The 16,861-nt window shown below is 46.0% G+C and overlaps 2 protein-coding genes across 6 annotated transcripts in view; both read right to left on the reverse strand.

Annotated features, from left to right (window-relative positions):
• RRM1 (ribonucleotide reductase catalytic subunit M1) overlaps positions 1-8,527 on the reverse strand; it is a 36,651-nt gene extending 28,124 nt beyond the window's left edge. Inside the window, exons 1-2 of the mRNA XM_078433136.2 lie at positions 8,270-8,527; positions 1,041-1,129 (exon numbers count right to left, since the gene is read on the reverse strand). Of these exons, the coding sequence (XP_078289262.1) occupies positions 1,041-1,129; positions 8,270-8,288 (108 nt within the window). The 5' untranslated portion in view covers positions 8,289-8,527. The remainder of the gene's footprint in view (positions 1-1,040; positions 1,130-8,269) is intronic.
• Positions 8,528-9,629: 1,102 nt separating this feature from the next.
• Positions 9,630-16,861, reverse strand: part of STIM1 (stromal interaction molecule 1) — a 183,202-nt gene continuing 175,970 nt past the window's right edge. For 2 of the 5 annotated variants that reach the window (XM_060605785.3, XM_060605786.3), the window contains 3 exons: positions 16,246-16,312; positions 13,859-13,895; positions 11,408-11,564 (listed from right to left, as the gene is read on the reverse strand). In XM_060605785.3, the coding sequence (XP_060461768.1) occupies positions 11,520-11,564; positions 13,859-13,895; positions 16,246-16,312 (149 nt within the window). In that variant the 3' untranslated portion in view covers positions 11,408-11,519. Of the gene's footprint in view, positions 11,565-13,858; positions 13,896-15,909; positions 16,313-16,861 lie in introns of all 5 variants that reach the window. The other 3 variants (XM_060605783.3, XM_060605784.3, XM_060605781.3) reach the window with 2 other exon arrangements.

Genomic DNA, 16,861 nt, shown 5'->3' on the forward strand with positions numbered 1-16,861 from the left:
TTATTATTTAGAATTCCTAAATATAAAAACAAATGTAAAATATAAGTATATTTTACTTACATTCCTATTTATTTATAATATTATTTATATTGTTAAATATAAAAGAATTTATAATATGCATATTCTAAGGTTATTTAAAATTATTTTCTTTTGAACATTTTGGTCAATTCAATATTTATCAAGTGTCTAATTACATATATGCCAAGCACTGTTAGATATCACAAGAATAAGACACAGCCCACCCTCGATTCTAGAGGAGGACAGAGACATATAACGAATTTCCATATCACGTAATTAATGCTATGAGGCCAGCACCAGCCCCACAACAGTACAGATAAAATACCTAAATAAAGCTGGGGCAATATGAATGGGTTTGGAAAAAGGGTTCTTATAGATTCTATTTCAAAGATCATCTTGGAAGCTATGTGTAAAATGCATCTGAAGAGGGCAAGATTAGAGGAAGACCAGGAGGACACTTTAGAGACCACTACAGACAGCAATCCAGAGAAGAGTTGATAAGGGTCTAGAGTAGCTAAGTTACAAAAAATGAGAAAAACAGAAAAACTTGCTTATGAATAGTTCTCCTTAATTTAAATGTTGTCCATGAAATCCACTTTATATTACTTAAATGTATTCTTTCTACATAGATAACAAAAAAGCAAATTTCAAACCAGTTCCTATCCAAATGACCATAACTCCAAAAAAAGCTTTTCTACAGGCTTTTCCACTTATGAATACAACAATTTACTCAAGGAAGTCTTTCTAAATTTGGGTCCTGTGAGTTCTTTCCAGAGAGTGAGTTCTGTGAGTTCTTTTCATAGTTCTCTGAAAAGAACTCACAGGACCCAATTTTAGAAAGTAAGTTTTGTTTTGTTTTTGTTTTTTAGAAAATAAGCATTAAGCAATGAATTCACATTTTATATCCAACGCCATAACCAAAATATCAAACCAAAATATGTATCAAGTGAATGATAAGAGATAAGAGACTAGTAAAAAGAATCACATGAAACAAGGTTTAAATATAAACCATATTTACTTACAGGGTCAACAAAATCCATATTAAGTCCATAACATAGCTTCTGGATTCGAGACGTAATTTTGTCGAACATAACCCGCTCTTGGCGGCCATCTGAAGAACAAACCATGCAATTCACGTTAGCACTTAATAACATAGCGATGTCAAAGAATCAAAGGTAATTAACACACGAACTTTGAATATTGATGAACATGAGATGCTATTTCACAGATAAAAAGTTCAGACCCCAACAGATTCATCAAAAAATTTTTTGTGTCTTCAAAAAGTAGGGATTTTATACTGAAAGTCTTCCCTTCTTCCTTTACATTAAAAATCAGTTGGATTCTTGCAATAACTTCCCAAATGATGCTTCTCCCTTTATCCCAGATAGCAGTCAGAATTATTCTTTAAAACTTAAGTCAGGGTGCCTGGGTGGCTTAGTCAGTTGAGCATCAACTCTTGGTTTCAACTCAGGTCATGATCTCACTATTTATGGGATCAAGTCCCATGTCGGGCTCTTCTGCGCTGGCAGTATGGAGCCTGCTTGGGATTCTCTCTCTCTGCCCTTACCCTTGCTCGCTGTCTCTCTCTCTCTCTCTATCTCAAAATACATAAATAAACAAACAAAAAAACAAAAAGCTTAAGTCCAGGGATGCCTGGGTCACTCAGTCGATTAAGCGTCTGACTTCAGCTCCTGTCATAATCTCTCGGTTTGTGAGTTCCAGCTCTGCACTGGCCTCTGCAATGGCAGCTCAGAGCTTGCTTTGGATTCTCTCTCTCCCTCTCTTTTTGCCCCTCACCTGATTGTGAGCTCTCTCTCTCTCAAAAATGAATAAATAAACGTTAAAAAAAAAAAAAACACTTAAGTCAAAATCATGACATTATCCCCCGCAAATCTCCTCCAGAATAAAAGTCAAAATCATTACGAGTACAATCATTATAGTCCATAGAATCCTACACAATCTATCCTGTGTGCCCCTGCCCTTCCCCAACTTTACCTTCTTCTTTCCCACCTTCCTCACTTACTCAACCCTGGCAACCTTGGCCTCCTTGCTATCTATACTCTTTTAGGTATTTGGTCAATGCTATCTTCCCAGTGAGGCTTCTCTGATCACCCTATTTTTATTTTGTTTAACATTTATTTATTTTTAAGAGAGAGACAGAGCATAAGCAGGGGAGGGGCAGAGAGAGACGGAGACACAGAATCCAAAGCAGGGTCCAGGCCCTGAGCCGTTAGCACAGAGCCCGACGTGGGGCTCAAACCCACAAGCAGTGAGATCGTGACCTGAGCCAAAGTCGGACACCCAACTGACTGAGCCACCCAGGTGCCCCTGATCACCCTGTTTTTAAACTGCAATACCCCATGGGCACCTGGCTGGCTCAGTCAGTTAAGCGGCCAACTCTAGGTTTTTAGCTCAGGTCATGATCTCATGATTTGAGTTCAAGCCCCGTGTAAGGCTCTGCACTGTCAGTGTGGAGCCTGCTTACGATTCTCTCGCTCCTTCTCTCTGCTTCTTCCCCACTCCTGCTTGCTCTCTCTCAAAATAAATAAACTAAAAAAATTTTTTTTAACAAAAATAAATAAATAAATAAACTGCAATGCTCCAAACACAGCCTTGCTCTTCTTACCCCCCTCCTCCTTCTCTGCTTAGTTTTTCTCTACAGCACTTAGTACCATCTGACTTACTATGTACTTTATTTATGTATTTGTTTACCGTGTGAGCTCCCCACTCATCTGCTAGAATATAACTTCCAAAAGGAAAAAATATTTTTGCAAGTTTTATTTACCAATACACTGTCCAGTGCCCCGACCAAGAACCGAGGCCTAGCAAGGTACTCAAATATTTAGAAATGTTAAATTATTTAAAACCTGTCCAACATCTTCATGATAAATTTGTCTTTCATACTCATGATTTTGAATGTACTTCATACCATGTAAAGACATACTTCTATTTGTAATTCAAGACAATCTTCCAGAGGCTTCTTAGTTTTTGTTTTGCTTTTTCCAACCTCTTAGTTTTCATATTTCTGGGATATGGTAAGCAAATACATGTAGACCTTATCTAGTTAGTCCTTTTACGATTCTGTATTCAGAATATAGTCCTCTTTGTCCTTCCAGACAAAGTCCTATTATTCTTAGTTTAACTTCAATAGTAGTTCATCCAACCTTTATTTATTTATTCCTGTCAAGAATAGTAAATACATCCAATCACTAAATAGCTTGTCTTAGGCAAGCCACACAATATGACCAGACATTACAGATCTTCATTTACAGAATGAGGATAATTATTATACCTCTTCTTACTACATCAGTTTACTATAACAACAAAATGAGATTAGGTAAAAAAGAGCTTTTGTCTTAAAAGCTTTGGTATAATTACAGTTATTATATCTCATTTTTTTTTAAAAAGCTGCTCTTATTGGGAAAACACTGATCACAGTATATGATACAAAAGAGGCACTCAATAAATGTTAGTACCCCAAACTGATTCATTTGGTTTATCTTCTCTGTTCCCCACCCCCAATCCTTTTTAACTAGTAACTAAAGGGCAATGTGTTAATTATATGTTTACACTTGGCCTTCTCATTCACATCTTTATGTTAAAACTTAGTTCAGTGGCTGACCCAAGGTAAGTTCTCAAATGTTGGATGAAGAATAAATTAAAATTAAGACACCGCTACTAACCTTTGATCAATAAAACAGGATATTTTTTCTTCTGCACTAATATCTGAACACTATGACAGCCCTCTTTCTGACCACCATTGTGATCTCCTGTTCTGGCCAAATTCACATATGCAGTGTTTAACCCTGCAACAGAGTTAATTTACTGGCCCACACGGGGACTAGGCCCTCAATGCTCTACCAATTGGCTAACTAAGCAGACAGATGATCACAAAGCAATATTTGCAAACAGATTTCTGCAGCTGCCAAGTTAACCAGGAAACTGACAAAAAGTACAACAGCAATTATACCGACTCACCCTGGAAGGGGAAGTCTAAAGGCCCATTTTCTAGCCTATCATTCCACTTGGTCAACTTTGCAACTCAGATGCTGACTTCATCACATCATTAATCCCTGCTTCTCACTGCCTACATTATCCTCTTCTCTCAAGCAAAATCTTCCTTAATTTGGCCCTCTATCACTTTTTCACCTGTTCCCTGTGAAAATAACATTAAGTTCCAATAGCGCCTCCCATTCCCACACCCACATCAATGCTTATACCACGGGACCTGCCCCAAGCACTCAAACTTACACTGACCTCTTCCTCTTCTGAAATCCTCTAGAATACTAATTGTCTGATGTCCTCTTGATTACAAACTTCTCTGATTCTCTCTTCAGGAAGACTTTGCTATACTATAAGTTAACCAAGGATGTGCCTCTTCTACAAGGTATGATTTTCTATCCCCTCTACCTGGAATGTTTAACCCACAGATCTTCACACAGCTGGCTCTTAATACTACTCAGAGCTCAGCTCAAATGCCAGCTCCTCAGACCTTTCCCTGACTATCTAACCTAAGATTACCTTCTCAATCACCTTTATTACATTACTGTTTTACTATCATCATCTCCCTAATCATGATCTGAAGTTGACTGATTCTTATATTTACTTGTTTCTTACATATACATACCACTCTCACCCACACCAGAATGTAAATGCCATGAGAAAAGGGATTTACCTTGTTTGGTTCATTGCTGTAATCTCTACTACCTAAAACAGTTCCTGGCACAAAGAAGTACTAAATAAATGCTTTCTGAAAAACTGAATGAATGGCCTCCTACAGCCTTTACTTTACCTTTCAGAGTATCATATCTTATTATATTAAGTTCTTAAACATGTCTATTTTTGTGGCGCCCGGGTGGCTCAGTTGGTGGAGAGTCTGACTCTTGATTTTGGGTCAGGTCGTGATCTCATGGTTCCTGAGACTGAGCCCTGGGTCAGGCTGTGTCTTGGGCTCTGTGCTGACTCTCTCCCTCGCTCCCTCAGCCTATCTCCAGCTCACGCTCGCTTGCTCTCAAAATAAATAAACTTAAAACAAAAATAATGAAAATAAATGTGTCTATCTTTATCAATTGATTGTAAGATCTTTGAAAACAGGAACCATGTCTGCCTACTCAGCCTTAATCTCAGTGCCCAGCAGAGTATCCACACAGACTTGCAAAATAATACAGTGGGCTGTAAAGGGAATTAAGAAGGAAGGGAGAAAATAGGGAGGGAGATAAGCAGGGAATAGAGAGGGAGAGCTAGAGAACAGATTGGGAATAGAAGAGTGATTATGAGAGTACAAGTGGATGCTTTAAAAGGAATTATTTTGAAAAAAAAAAATTTCATTTCATGAATACACACACACACACACACACACACACACACACAGACTGGCATGTTCTCAGTCATGATGTAAAATATAATTTTTACTATGGGTTACAACCCAATGTTTTGAAAACCCTATACTGCATTCTAAAGCACACTTTACAACTCAGTCAGCTACACTGCATTTATTGCAATGATTCTCAACTTTTATTCTTTAACCTTAATCTCCCTGAGGAATACAATACTCTCCCATTAGGAAAAAAAAAAAAAAAAAATAGCTGAAGACAGCAAGAGAAATACTCATCTACTATTTCCTTCTGTTACCTAACAATTTTCATATGATTAATCCTATGTCCCTAACAATCCTAAGATCTCTGAAGATGGAGCTGCCTTCTTCCTCTATTATTTCCCTCACAGTGCTTAGCAAGATATAAGCACATTGAGTAAATAGAGTAGTACCCCCTTTGTGACAGGGGATACATTCCAAGACCCCCAATGGATGACTGAAATCACAGAAAGTATACTGGGCCTCATATATACTGTTTTTTCCTGTACATACAGACCTATGATAAAGTTTAATTTATAAATTAGGTACAGTAAAGATAAACAATAACTAATAATAAAATAAAACTATTATAACAATATACTATGATAACAATTATGTGAATGTGGTCTCTCTCTCTCTCTCTCTCTCTTAAAATACCCCGTGGTACCAGGATGATGTCAGATGACAAAATGAATATATGATGGGATGAAATGAGGTGAAAGTCATAGGCATTGTGATGTACAGTTAGGCTACTATTGACCTTTTGACAATACTCAGGAGAATCATCTGCTTCCAGATCACGGATGTCCGGGTAACTGAAACCGTGGAAAGCAAAACCCCGGATAAGTGGGGGAGGACTACTATACTAGTAGGTTGACTGCCAGCTGCCCTCCTGGATAATTACATTAAAATTAAAAAAACTACATAAGTCAGTCTGCTACTCACTGGCATGGCAAAAATGAGAGAGAAAAAGAAAAACCCTAAGCCCATAAAAGTCAAAAATAAAAGAAACCGAAGTACCACTTTGTATATTAACAAGCCCTGCTAAATGCTACACTGGCAGAATCTAGCAGAGACTCATCTGGATCAAATTATGTTCTCTGAAGGAATGAGAAACAAAATAAGCCCTGCCTTTCAGAGCTTATTTTGGTAGGAAGTACCATCTAAACTACAGCATTTTAAAGTGGGCCCAAAGCTGAAAAATATAACATAGAGGTGTTACCTACTCCAGTAATTTAGGTTCACAAGTTTTCAATTCCTATTTGTTACAGACTTACCATAAGGGGATCCTCATCCTCCTTTTTTCAAAGGTCTAAAAAACTAGATGCTCGTCTCATTCACAGGAAAGGACCAATAAAAGTACACTGTGTATTTTGGTCTTTGGTTTCGTGAGCTAAAATGGAAGACTAGGAATTTCAGAGAATGATGTTCTCAAGATACTAAAGATTAGAAGATGGACCACCACTGTCCACTTCTCCATCTCTTGGCTTTTATTAAACTACCCAGACAAAACCAAATCAACCACCTGCCTACCCCTAGCATTTATTATATCATATATACTTCTTTAATGTTTATTTATTTTTCAGAGAGAGAGAGAGAAAGAGACAGAGCATGAGCGGGGGAGGGGCAGAGAGAGGGAGACACAGAATCTGAAGCAGGTTCCAGGCTCTGAGCTGTCAGCACGGAGCCAGACAGGGCTCGAACCCATGGACCATGAGATCATGACCTGAGCCGAAGTCGGACGCTTAACCAACTGAGCCACCCAGGCACCCCTATATCCATCCTATATTTTAAAATAATTCTCATTCATTCTTTGAATTCCTATTCATGGTAAGTCCTGTGCCAAGTATAGGCATAAAGTCCCGATGTTTGAAACACTCACAGCCTAGTGGACAAAATATCCAGTCAACCAGTATTTACTAAGTGCCTACAATTTTGAAATAACTTTATTGCTTTAACAGGGGCAAGTAGGTTCAAGTTGAAACTTGTTCATACCTGCCTCATACGGTTCTCTGCTAAATGTATGTTTTGCTCTTGTTTTTCCAAACCGATTAAACCTTTTGGCAAGGCAGGGACCGTCTCCTCTTATAATTTCACACTGCCAAGCAAAGGGCTGGCAAAAAGGAGAAACTCAGCAAGTCTAACGGGAAATAACTGTTGAGGAAGAACACAAGTCCCAGGCCCTTCCCAGTACTCATCCTGTCAGAAGTTGTCTTTGCCACCCTACTCTGATTCTGTATCACTAGTCCCAGTCCCAAACTCCTCCGAGACCACTCCTGGGGCAAGTGGCAACACACGTCGTGCAAAGGGCAAATTCCAGGGGTGTCTGTCTGTGTCTAAGATCTTTTCTTTTTCACCGCACAAAAGAGATCAGGAAACTGATAGGTGCCCATTTAGGGCTGAGTCCCTTCTTCCCGGCTCCTCCCAGTCCCTAGGACAGCTCATCAGCCCCAGGGTTTTCCAATACAACTCCGATGTTAGCCATGGGTTCGAACCCTGGCCTCACCATCAACTAATTAATTGGGTGGCCTTGCGTTAGTCACCAGACCTCTCTCTGCACTTCAGATTCTTCACCTGAGAAGAGGAGCTAATAAACACTGCCTGGAAAGTGCTCGGCTCACACAGGAACCACCCGATAAAGGGGAGGTATTATTCTTTAGAAAGGCGCCAGGATGACAAAGCCGAGGGGGCTCAGACTGAAGGCCTTGTGGGGGGTGGGAGGGTCAGACTGACGCAAGCCAGAGGCCGAGCGGGCTTGACAGGGCGGGAAGCCTCTGCGGGCAGGGCGGGAAGCGGTGGAGGCGGGCGGGCGGGCGCCGCCGACTGCAAGGGCGGCGGCAGCCCGCGACCCCTTTACCTGCCCCCCACTAACTCGCCGCCCCCTCCCCGGCTTCTCACCTCGCTTGATCACATGCATCGCGGCTAGTGGCTGAAGCGCTGAGGGATTCGAGACGGGACTGCAGCTCTGAGGCGCCGGCGGGATCGAGAAGGTAGTAGGGTGCGAAGGGTCGGGTTCCTGGGGGTACTCAGGTGCAGGGACTGGATTTGGGGCCAGAGAGCACTTTGCTCCACGGAGCGGAGGCGCGACAATCCGAATCCCCTTCCCGCTCCCGCCACCCAAGACGCAAAAGCGGCGCGACGGAGCTCGAATGACGTTACTCGACGCTGCCTGCGCCCTGGCTAGTGGGCAGGGCTAGTAAAGCCCAAGTAAGCCTCGCCCCAGTAGCCGCCATCTTGGGTATGGGCAGGGCCCTGGATACTGCGCCTTTCCCGCGGCCACATTGGGTGTGGGCACTCCCGGCGGGAACGCGGTTCTCCCGCCGCCATGTTGAGTGTGGGCATAGAGGAATCTGGGACAGGAACCCCGCGCTGCGCGCAGAACCCGCCAGGCCCGGCCCCGCCCTCCTCGTTGGCGCGCCCCCGCCGAGAACAAGATGGTTCAGGTGTTTTTGAAATAAAAACCCAACCATCCAAAAACCCTTTCTTGTCCTGAGGACTGTTAGAATATAATAACCCGACTGCTGTCCAATGTGGGCTGTAGCCTTCGATCCAGAGCTGGAGGCAGCCAGGAGGCCCACGCTCTAGGTCGGAGGAAATCTGGCACTAAATCCTTGGAAGAGAGCCTTGCTAGGCCAAGGGCATTGAATTTTATCCTGACGGAATGGGAACTCTGGAAGAGTTTGAGCAGAGCAGGGCTTTTATAATTCTCCAGCGGGTGGTGGCAGAAACAGGGTCAGCAGTAAGGCCTTGTGGAAGCAGAATGGACTGTGCTTGGTGACTGAATGTGGGGGGTAAGAATGGGTAAGAGACGAAATATACAAGACTGATGTAAAAGCTTCTGATTAGGCTACACAAACTAATTTTTATGAAAGCTCACGTGGCATCGATTTCTAAAACCTTTCATTGGTTTTTCACTGCCCTCCAGATACACCCCAAGCTCCCTGTGAAGTAATTAAAAAAGACAAAGGTGATAGACAAGACATGGGATAGATAGGTTAAGGGTGGATGGGGTTGCCAGATTTAGCAAACAAAAATAACGTGTCCCAAATGTTGCAGGGGACATAATTATACTAAAAACGTTTTTATTTATCAGAAATTCCATTAAACCAGGCAGGCATCCTGTATTTCATCTGGTAACCCTATCCAGAGAGCTTTTGGGTACGTGTGTTAGTTTCATTTTTCCTTGGCCAAGGAGAAATAGTCTCTTCATCCTGTCTGCTATGCCAGAGAACACAATGAGAGTCAAAGCCAGCAGAGGTTAAAATCTCCTACATGCTTTATTGGACTTCAAAGAGTCTTATGAAATAACACAGAAAAACCCATGTGAGGGTGCCCAGGGGGTACAAGGCAGTCTGCAGCCTAGCACCCTCCTAAGACCAGCCCCAGGTGCCTGCACCCCAGGCCCCAAATAGGATCCCAGAGTAAAGGCATGGGAGGGAGTGGGGCAACAGGAAAATACCTTTACAGCCATAGCAAAAACAGGTAAGGGAGAGACTTGTCTAGAGGGTGGGAAGGGAGTGGGGGAAGAGGTCACACAGCTGCCCTCACCTACATCTTCCTTAGCCACCCCCTTCCCTAAACCAGCTGTGTCCTTTTTGAGCCTCTGGCCCAAGCTATGCAGTAACATGAAAATGGGGTCTGACAAGGGGAGTATGTGGTGCAGGCACTTGGGAAATTCAGGAGATTTATTTTTTCAATTTAAAAATGTTTTTTGGTTCAAATGCAACAATATCCTGCCCAACCATTTCAGGGCCCCATTTGAGCCCTGTATCATGGCTGAGACTCCCATGGCCAGGGGAGCCATTTGTCCTGAGCTCCAGGAGTACTGATGCTTGGGGGAGCATTTGGGCAGCACCTCTTATAGTCAAACCCTCCTGCAGTATGGGGGAGCAGGGATAAGAAAGACGCAGGTGTGGGTGAGAGTAGAGAGAAAAGGTGACTACCTTATAGCCCACAACTCTGGCATCTACTCATGCTCCAACTAAGAGGAGTCTCTCCCAACCTACCCCCTAGCCTGGCCTCTCTTCAAAATTCTCTAGTAGCTTATTCTCTGGGAATGTGTTCCACTCCCCCATGGACCCCTAGAGGCTCAAGAGAGCTCCAGGCCAAGTTTCCTTCTGGCCCACCACACTCCCAAAGAACAAACCTCAAGCAATAGACCCTAGGCCCGCCCCAGTCTGAGGCAAACAGAACCATCGTAGATGGGGTGGAACAGGTCTGAGGCACAGATGTCAGAAGTTTCTCCTCCTATCTTCCCCCCCCCCCCCAAGTTGCTAGGGGAAGTTGCGGAGTGGTGGGAGGGAGGAGCCTGAAAGCAGGAAACACAGAGAAACAAGAAACCAAACTTCATAACTGGGACAGCAGAGACAGAAGCTGGACCCCAGAAGTGGAGCTGGGAGCTGAGGGGACAGCAACTAAGACATGCACTGAAGTAGAGAGGGAGTGGCAGCGGCAGCCCGTGGGTGGGAGGGCAGGGCAGGCAGGCCATGGTGGTCAGTTAATAAATAATGTTGAAGGACCCAAGGATGGGGGGGGGCAGGTATGTACAGTGCCGAGGCCCCTGGGCCAGCCCCTCCCATGCCCCACTCTAGGGGCCAGGGATCTTGGAAGGGGAAGAAAGAGAGGCAGAAGACCAGGGAAGGGCAAGCTGTCCCGCCACTGCCACTCTCATCCTGACTACTTCTTAAGAGGCTTCTTAAAGATTTTGAGGGGAAACTTCTTCCGGCCTGGGCTGGAGTCTGTCTCCTCACCAATGGAGCCATTATCCTCCTCAGCCACAGCCTTCTTGCCAGCCAGATGGGGAATGCGTGTATTTCGGCTAGCCTGCAGGGCTCTGCCGTCCCCAACCGGAGATGGTGTGTCTGGGTCTGGGGAACTGGAGCTGTGAGAACGGGAAGAATCCAAAAGTGGAGAGCCACCAGGTGGGGCTGAGGGGCTCAGCTCCATCAGGCTGTGGGCCTTGTCCAGCCCATGGTTCAGCGCCAGTAGTGCCTTCTTGGCCAGAGCAGGGCTGTCAGGCAGTTTCTCCACCAAAGACCCGGGGTGGACCCCCTCAATCAGCCGGTGGCTGCCATTGGAGGTCATGGCGTTGAGGGCCTCATCTGCAGCACGGACCATCTGAGGAGGCTTGGGGGCCATACGCTGGCGGTCACTCATGTGGAGGGAGGACTCCGAATCGGAAAGGGTCAAATCCCTGCAAGACAGGGCAGAGAGGAGGAAAGGGACACATACAGGATAGGGGAATGGGGAGAAGGTGAAGAAGAGAGAGGAACAGCATGAGAAGACAAGGATGGGGTAGGGAATGGGGATGGAAAGAGGGGCAGGAGAGAGAAAAGAGGATGAACAGACAGGTGGGTGAGAGAGAAGGATGAGAAAGAGAAGGAAGTTGAGTAGGCCGTTAAGTACAGGATAAGAGAGGCGGCAGGAATAGGGAATGGGGACAGGATGGGGAAGAGACACAGAGGGGAGAGTAAAAGCAGGGAGAAAGAAAGGCAAAAGGAGGAACAAATAGAAATAAGGACAAGGGGAGAAAGAAAGGGAAGAGTGGTAGAGAGAAAAGAGACAAACAAGAAGCAAAACCAAACATCATTATACCATCATCTGTCTGGCAAAGGGCTTTCTAGTGACGGGCCCCCACCCTGCTGAGTGGCCAGGCCCTAAACTGCTGCAACTGTAGGCTTAAGTTCCCCAGGCATCCTCAATAAAATCTCTTCCTTCCCACAAGTGGCTAGATTTCTTAGGACTCAACCTTAAGCCAACCCAGAGCCCACATATTGCTCTGGGTCACCATTTTCCATGACTTTCTCCCCCACGGACTCCTGTCACACCCTGGGATACATCCAGTCTGGGCCAAGCCCCAAGGAACAGGGTACATGCAGTAGTAAGTGGGCCTGACCCAGGCTGGGGAGGAGAAGGTTAGAACAGCCTTGCAAACAATCCCTTATCCACCCCAAAAGGTCAGGATGCTGCCTCTTTCAACCCTCTCACAGGATTCAAAGTGGGTCACAGAGAAGTGTTTCTGAGTTCAAACCAAAGTCGGCTGGCAGCTGGAAAGGTGGGGTCTTTTTCAGAGCTCTGTGAGAGGGACAGTGCAGGCAGGTGCAGAAACACAGCACATCGGTCTTTTAAGTAGCAGTGGTTCCAAAGAGCTGCCACTAGATGTCAGAAGGTCTGTTTTGATTTCCATCTCTGCCTGAGGCTTGTTGTGTGACCTTAAACTTAAGTCATCTAACCTTGCTGGTCCTCAGTTTTGGCCAAATGAAGATAATACCAATTGAGTGATCTTGCAAGGCTGTTTGGAGGATCAGGTATGTTAGCAAATCACTTGGAAATGTAGGAAGTATGTGGGAATGAAGATGATGAGGCCAATCAAGCTGGAAGACCCATTGTGGGCCAGTCACAAGAGGTTTCTTTGCAAGGCTGTTATGGGGATGTGGCACCGCACACTGGACATGCACACACCAAGGTTAGTCCAGAAAGCTGAGACCCCGAAGGGGCTGGCTACTCCTAAGAAGGCCCATCAACCAATTCCCGATGCCTCCTCTCCTGCCTCTACAGACAAAAGGGTAAATATGAGGGGTCCCCTGTCAGTCCCTTAACCCTCCCTCTGCTTTTCCAGAGGCCTGACAACCACAGTAGAGGCAGAGGAGAGGGCTAAGGGAAATGCTTAAGCATCCAGGTCAGGAAGCCAAAGGAAAAGAGTCAGGAGTGGTAGGGGAGAGCACCACAGGATCTGGAAAGGAGGAGGCTGGGGGTCAAAAATCAGGGAAGGCACCAGGCCCTTAAAATAGGCAAAAGCAGAAGGTTGGCTCATAGCTAGTGTAGGGTTAATTCTCAACAGGAAACAACTAACTAAGCAGCTACCCCATGGGCCAGTATCTTCCTGGAGACAAGGAACAGCAGAGAACAATCCCAGCTCCAATTCCATTCTACAAATCCTGTTTCAGCCACATACTCTACTGTTTACTAGTATTCAGTCTCATATTTGGTTTCCTATATCTGACACTGTCCTTTCTTCCATCTAAATATGCCCTTGTTTCCTTAAGTTCCAAGATGACGCTCTCCATATCCTGCCTTTTCCACACACATAATGAGCCAGTGAGCAAGGTGCCGAGACAGTTCTGGGGGGCAGCAGCACTGGAAAGGGGGCCATCTACGCTGATGAGGTGAGAACCCCAGAAGCCTACATTTCTAATGCCAAGGAAGAGTGGTCAGGGGGTTGGGGGACCTCCCAGCCTCACTCCTCGTGGCCTACAGCTCCAGTTGGCCATGATTCCCGTCCCCCCATGCCTTGTCATCAGTTATAAGCTAAGACTTTCCAATGCAAGAAAAAAGCCTGGAGGAAGCCCAGGTGTCACACCCTGGAGGTAAAAGCCCTGCTGAGGCAAAGCTCACTTTCCCTCCCTGGATCTTTGAGACACTCAGGTGCCAGAAGGTGTCCCTCCCCAAAGGCTGGGTTGCCTTGGGCTCCCATACCAAGCTACTAACCTTACTAGAGAGCCTGTTTGTCTTTAGAGACGATCCTCTGGTGCATGGTGCAAAAGAAAATTAAGTAGTGAACAGGCCAGGTGGGTGCAGGTACCTCCCCACCCGCCCCTCCCCATTGCCCTCAGCTTGGGCCTTGGAGCTTGAGATCCACAGCATCCCCTAATGCCCCAGACCCCATCCAGCCCTCTCCGCCTGTATTGGGAGGGGCAGTCTCCCAGCCTAGGCTTCTGGATGAAAATGAGGATGAGGATGAATATGAGCCACTCTGCAGGGTGAAAGTGCTAGCAAAGGCAGTCCCTTTGTAAAAGACAAAGGAACAGCCCTCTAGGCTAACACAGAGAGAGACTGGCTTCCTGAGTGAAGCACAGCCAGAAGTCAGCAACGGCATCAGCAGGCTGCAGCCCCGAGGCCAGGGCTGGTCATGTCTCAACTTCAGAGATGAGAGGTCCCTCCAGAGGAGAGGGACTTTCTGAGTCTCCCCTAAGCTTGTTCCAGGCAAAGTGAATTCTCTTATCTCTGACCCTAGCCTATCTCCTGAGGTAGCTGCTAGAGCAGGCTGTGGGAGAAAGCCTTTCACCAACTCTTACACAGTGCAGTTATTGAGACCTTGTGGAAGGACAAAAATACCTAGAGTGCCCTGGAATGGAAAGTCAAGTTCTACTCTGTTCTGTTACTAATTAGCTGTGGGACGTGGGGAAATTTACTTAACTTTTCAGAACCTTAAATTCCTATTCTGAAAGTGAGTACTTTATGCTGGCCCCACCTATAAACTTTTCTTGTCTAAAACCCCTGAACCCATTTCCCCTCTTCAGTTCCCTAATTCCATGAAGGTTACCATATCCATGCAGCCACCCCAGCTAGAAACCTGGGTGTCATCCTAGACTCCTCCTTCTCCTCCACCCCCATCTCAGCCAGTTACCAAATTAAACCTCTCCTTTCCAATGCCTAGACCTCACTACCTCCCCTACTGGTCTACCTTGGTGACTTCCAGATTTCTGTAGTCTCCCCTTCTCTTCTTTATACAGGCCACAAAAATGTTATTTCTAAAGTGCAAATCTGATTCTCTTCCTTTTATTTTTATTTGAGAGACAAAGAGCGCACAAGCTGGTGAGAGGGGCAAAGGAAGGGGGGTGAGGAGAGACAGAGAGAGAGGGAGAATCTTAAGCAGGCTTCATGCTCAGCATGGAGCCCGATCTGGGGCTGGATCCCATGACCCTGGGATCATGACCTGAGCTGAAATCAAGAGTCAGATGCTCAACCAACTGAGCCATCCAGGCGCCCCATGATTCTCTTCCTTTTTAAAACCCTTTTGGAATTCTCCATCTCCTAAAGGGCAATGCCCAAGCCTCTTGGAGCCCTTCCTCCTCCTAGCCTCATCTACCACCCTTTCCCACCAACACACGCCCAAGGTTCTAACCACGAATACATCATATTCTCTTGAACCTCCACGCCTCTGCACATTAAACCTTCCTTTGCCTAGACTATACTTCCTCCTTTTCCTGCACAGGGTGTTAGCACAGATGTCACCTCTTTTGTGAAGCCTTCCACCCAGGTGCACACTGTTAGTCACTCCCTCCTCAGCACCCCATAGCACTTCTCAGACTGTTCCGTAATTATTTATGTACCTCTCCCGGACCAGACTGTGAGTCTTGATGGCTGGGATTGTATCTTATCATCTGTGAATCCCCATGCCCAGCAGAGCCTGGCCCAGAGCAGGTATCAATAAATGTTCTATTGAAGGAGTAAAGGAAGTAAAGACTCCATGGAAACAACGGATGTGAAAGTGCAAAGTTTAGGCAAAAGTGCAATAGGACCGTGAGGGAGGGGCGTTGTACTCATTTTTAGAGTCAGCAAAACCCCAAACAGAGAAGGGAACAAAGTTGTGGGGAGTTAGGCTGAACTTAAGAAGGAGCCCAGGGCTGGGAAAGGGCAGGACCAGGAGAAGATGCCCCACTGCACACACCCCCACAGCTGACCAAGCAGCAGCCAGCAGGCAGAGGCCAAGGTAAAGGCAGCAGAAAGGCAAGGAAGAGAAGAGAGACAGCCGATACCCCAAGCTCTCTGAATGCCCAGGAATCACAGCGGTGCTGTCAGCAGGGGATGGGTCAGGGTAGGGCTTCATCTGGAGGAAATAGGAAGTGCTGTGGTGGTAATAGACAGGGTGAACATGGACGTTGGTGATGGAGGTGGTGAAGGTGGTGGTGGTGGTGGTGGTGGAGGAGGAGGTGGTGGTGGTGGTGGTAGAGGAACAGGAAGAAGAAGCAGAGGCAGGTGGAGAGCTGGTCCCGTGGCCTTCAGAACTGAAAGACTGTCCAGATGAAAGGCTGCGCATTCGCCGCAGAGAGACCCGGCTTGTCAAGAAGTGGCCAGCCTCGCCCTCTACCAACCTCTGAGATCCCAGGCCGTGCTGTGGTTCCGTCAGGCGCTGCCGGACACTGCACTGCAGGGTGGGAGCTGCAAGGAGAGTAAAGAAAGTGTCAGGAGGGGCCGACCTCCTCGGGGCTGGCAGCCAAGCAGGTGTGCCCCTGGAGAAAGGCTTGCTGCAGACCGCTCGGCCCTTGGTGCCCAATCTGGAGAACGGGGCACCTCCTCCCGAAAACCTCCCACCAGGGGTCCTAAAAGGAAGGGGACATTGAAGATGAGGTGCCCAGGTCAGTTTTAGTGGCAACTGCAATGGAAGGATACCGAGGGCCAATATTATTAGAGAGGAGAGGCAGGGCAGTTAGTGGGAGGAAACGGGCCAGGCAGGGTGGGAGGGGGTGTGGGACGAGGTCCGGGAGAGCACTAAGAACCAGCCTTTTTAGAAAGCCAACCTCAGGAAGTAATTCACAGTTCAGACAAGGATCTATACACACACATGCTCATCACATAAGTATTAATAATTGTATGAAAATACACATAAAATTGAAAATGATAATATATCTGATTGTTGGAAGACTATACAGCTATTAAAAATTCTGCTTAAGATTTGAAAAACATACAAAAATACCTACTGAAATGCTC

The sequence above is a fragment of the Panthera onca genome, chromosome D1 (assembly GCF_046562875.1).
Source record: "Panthera onca isolate mPanOnc1 chromosome D1, mPanOnc1 haplotype 2, whole genome shotgun sequence".
In the NCBI taxonomy this organism is placed as follows: domain Eukaryota; kingdom Metazoa; phylum Chordata; class Mammalia; order Carnivora; family Felidae; genus Panthera; species Panthera onca.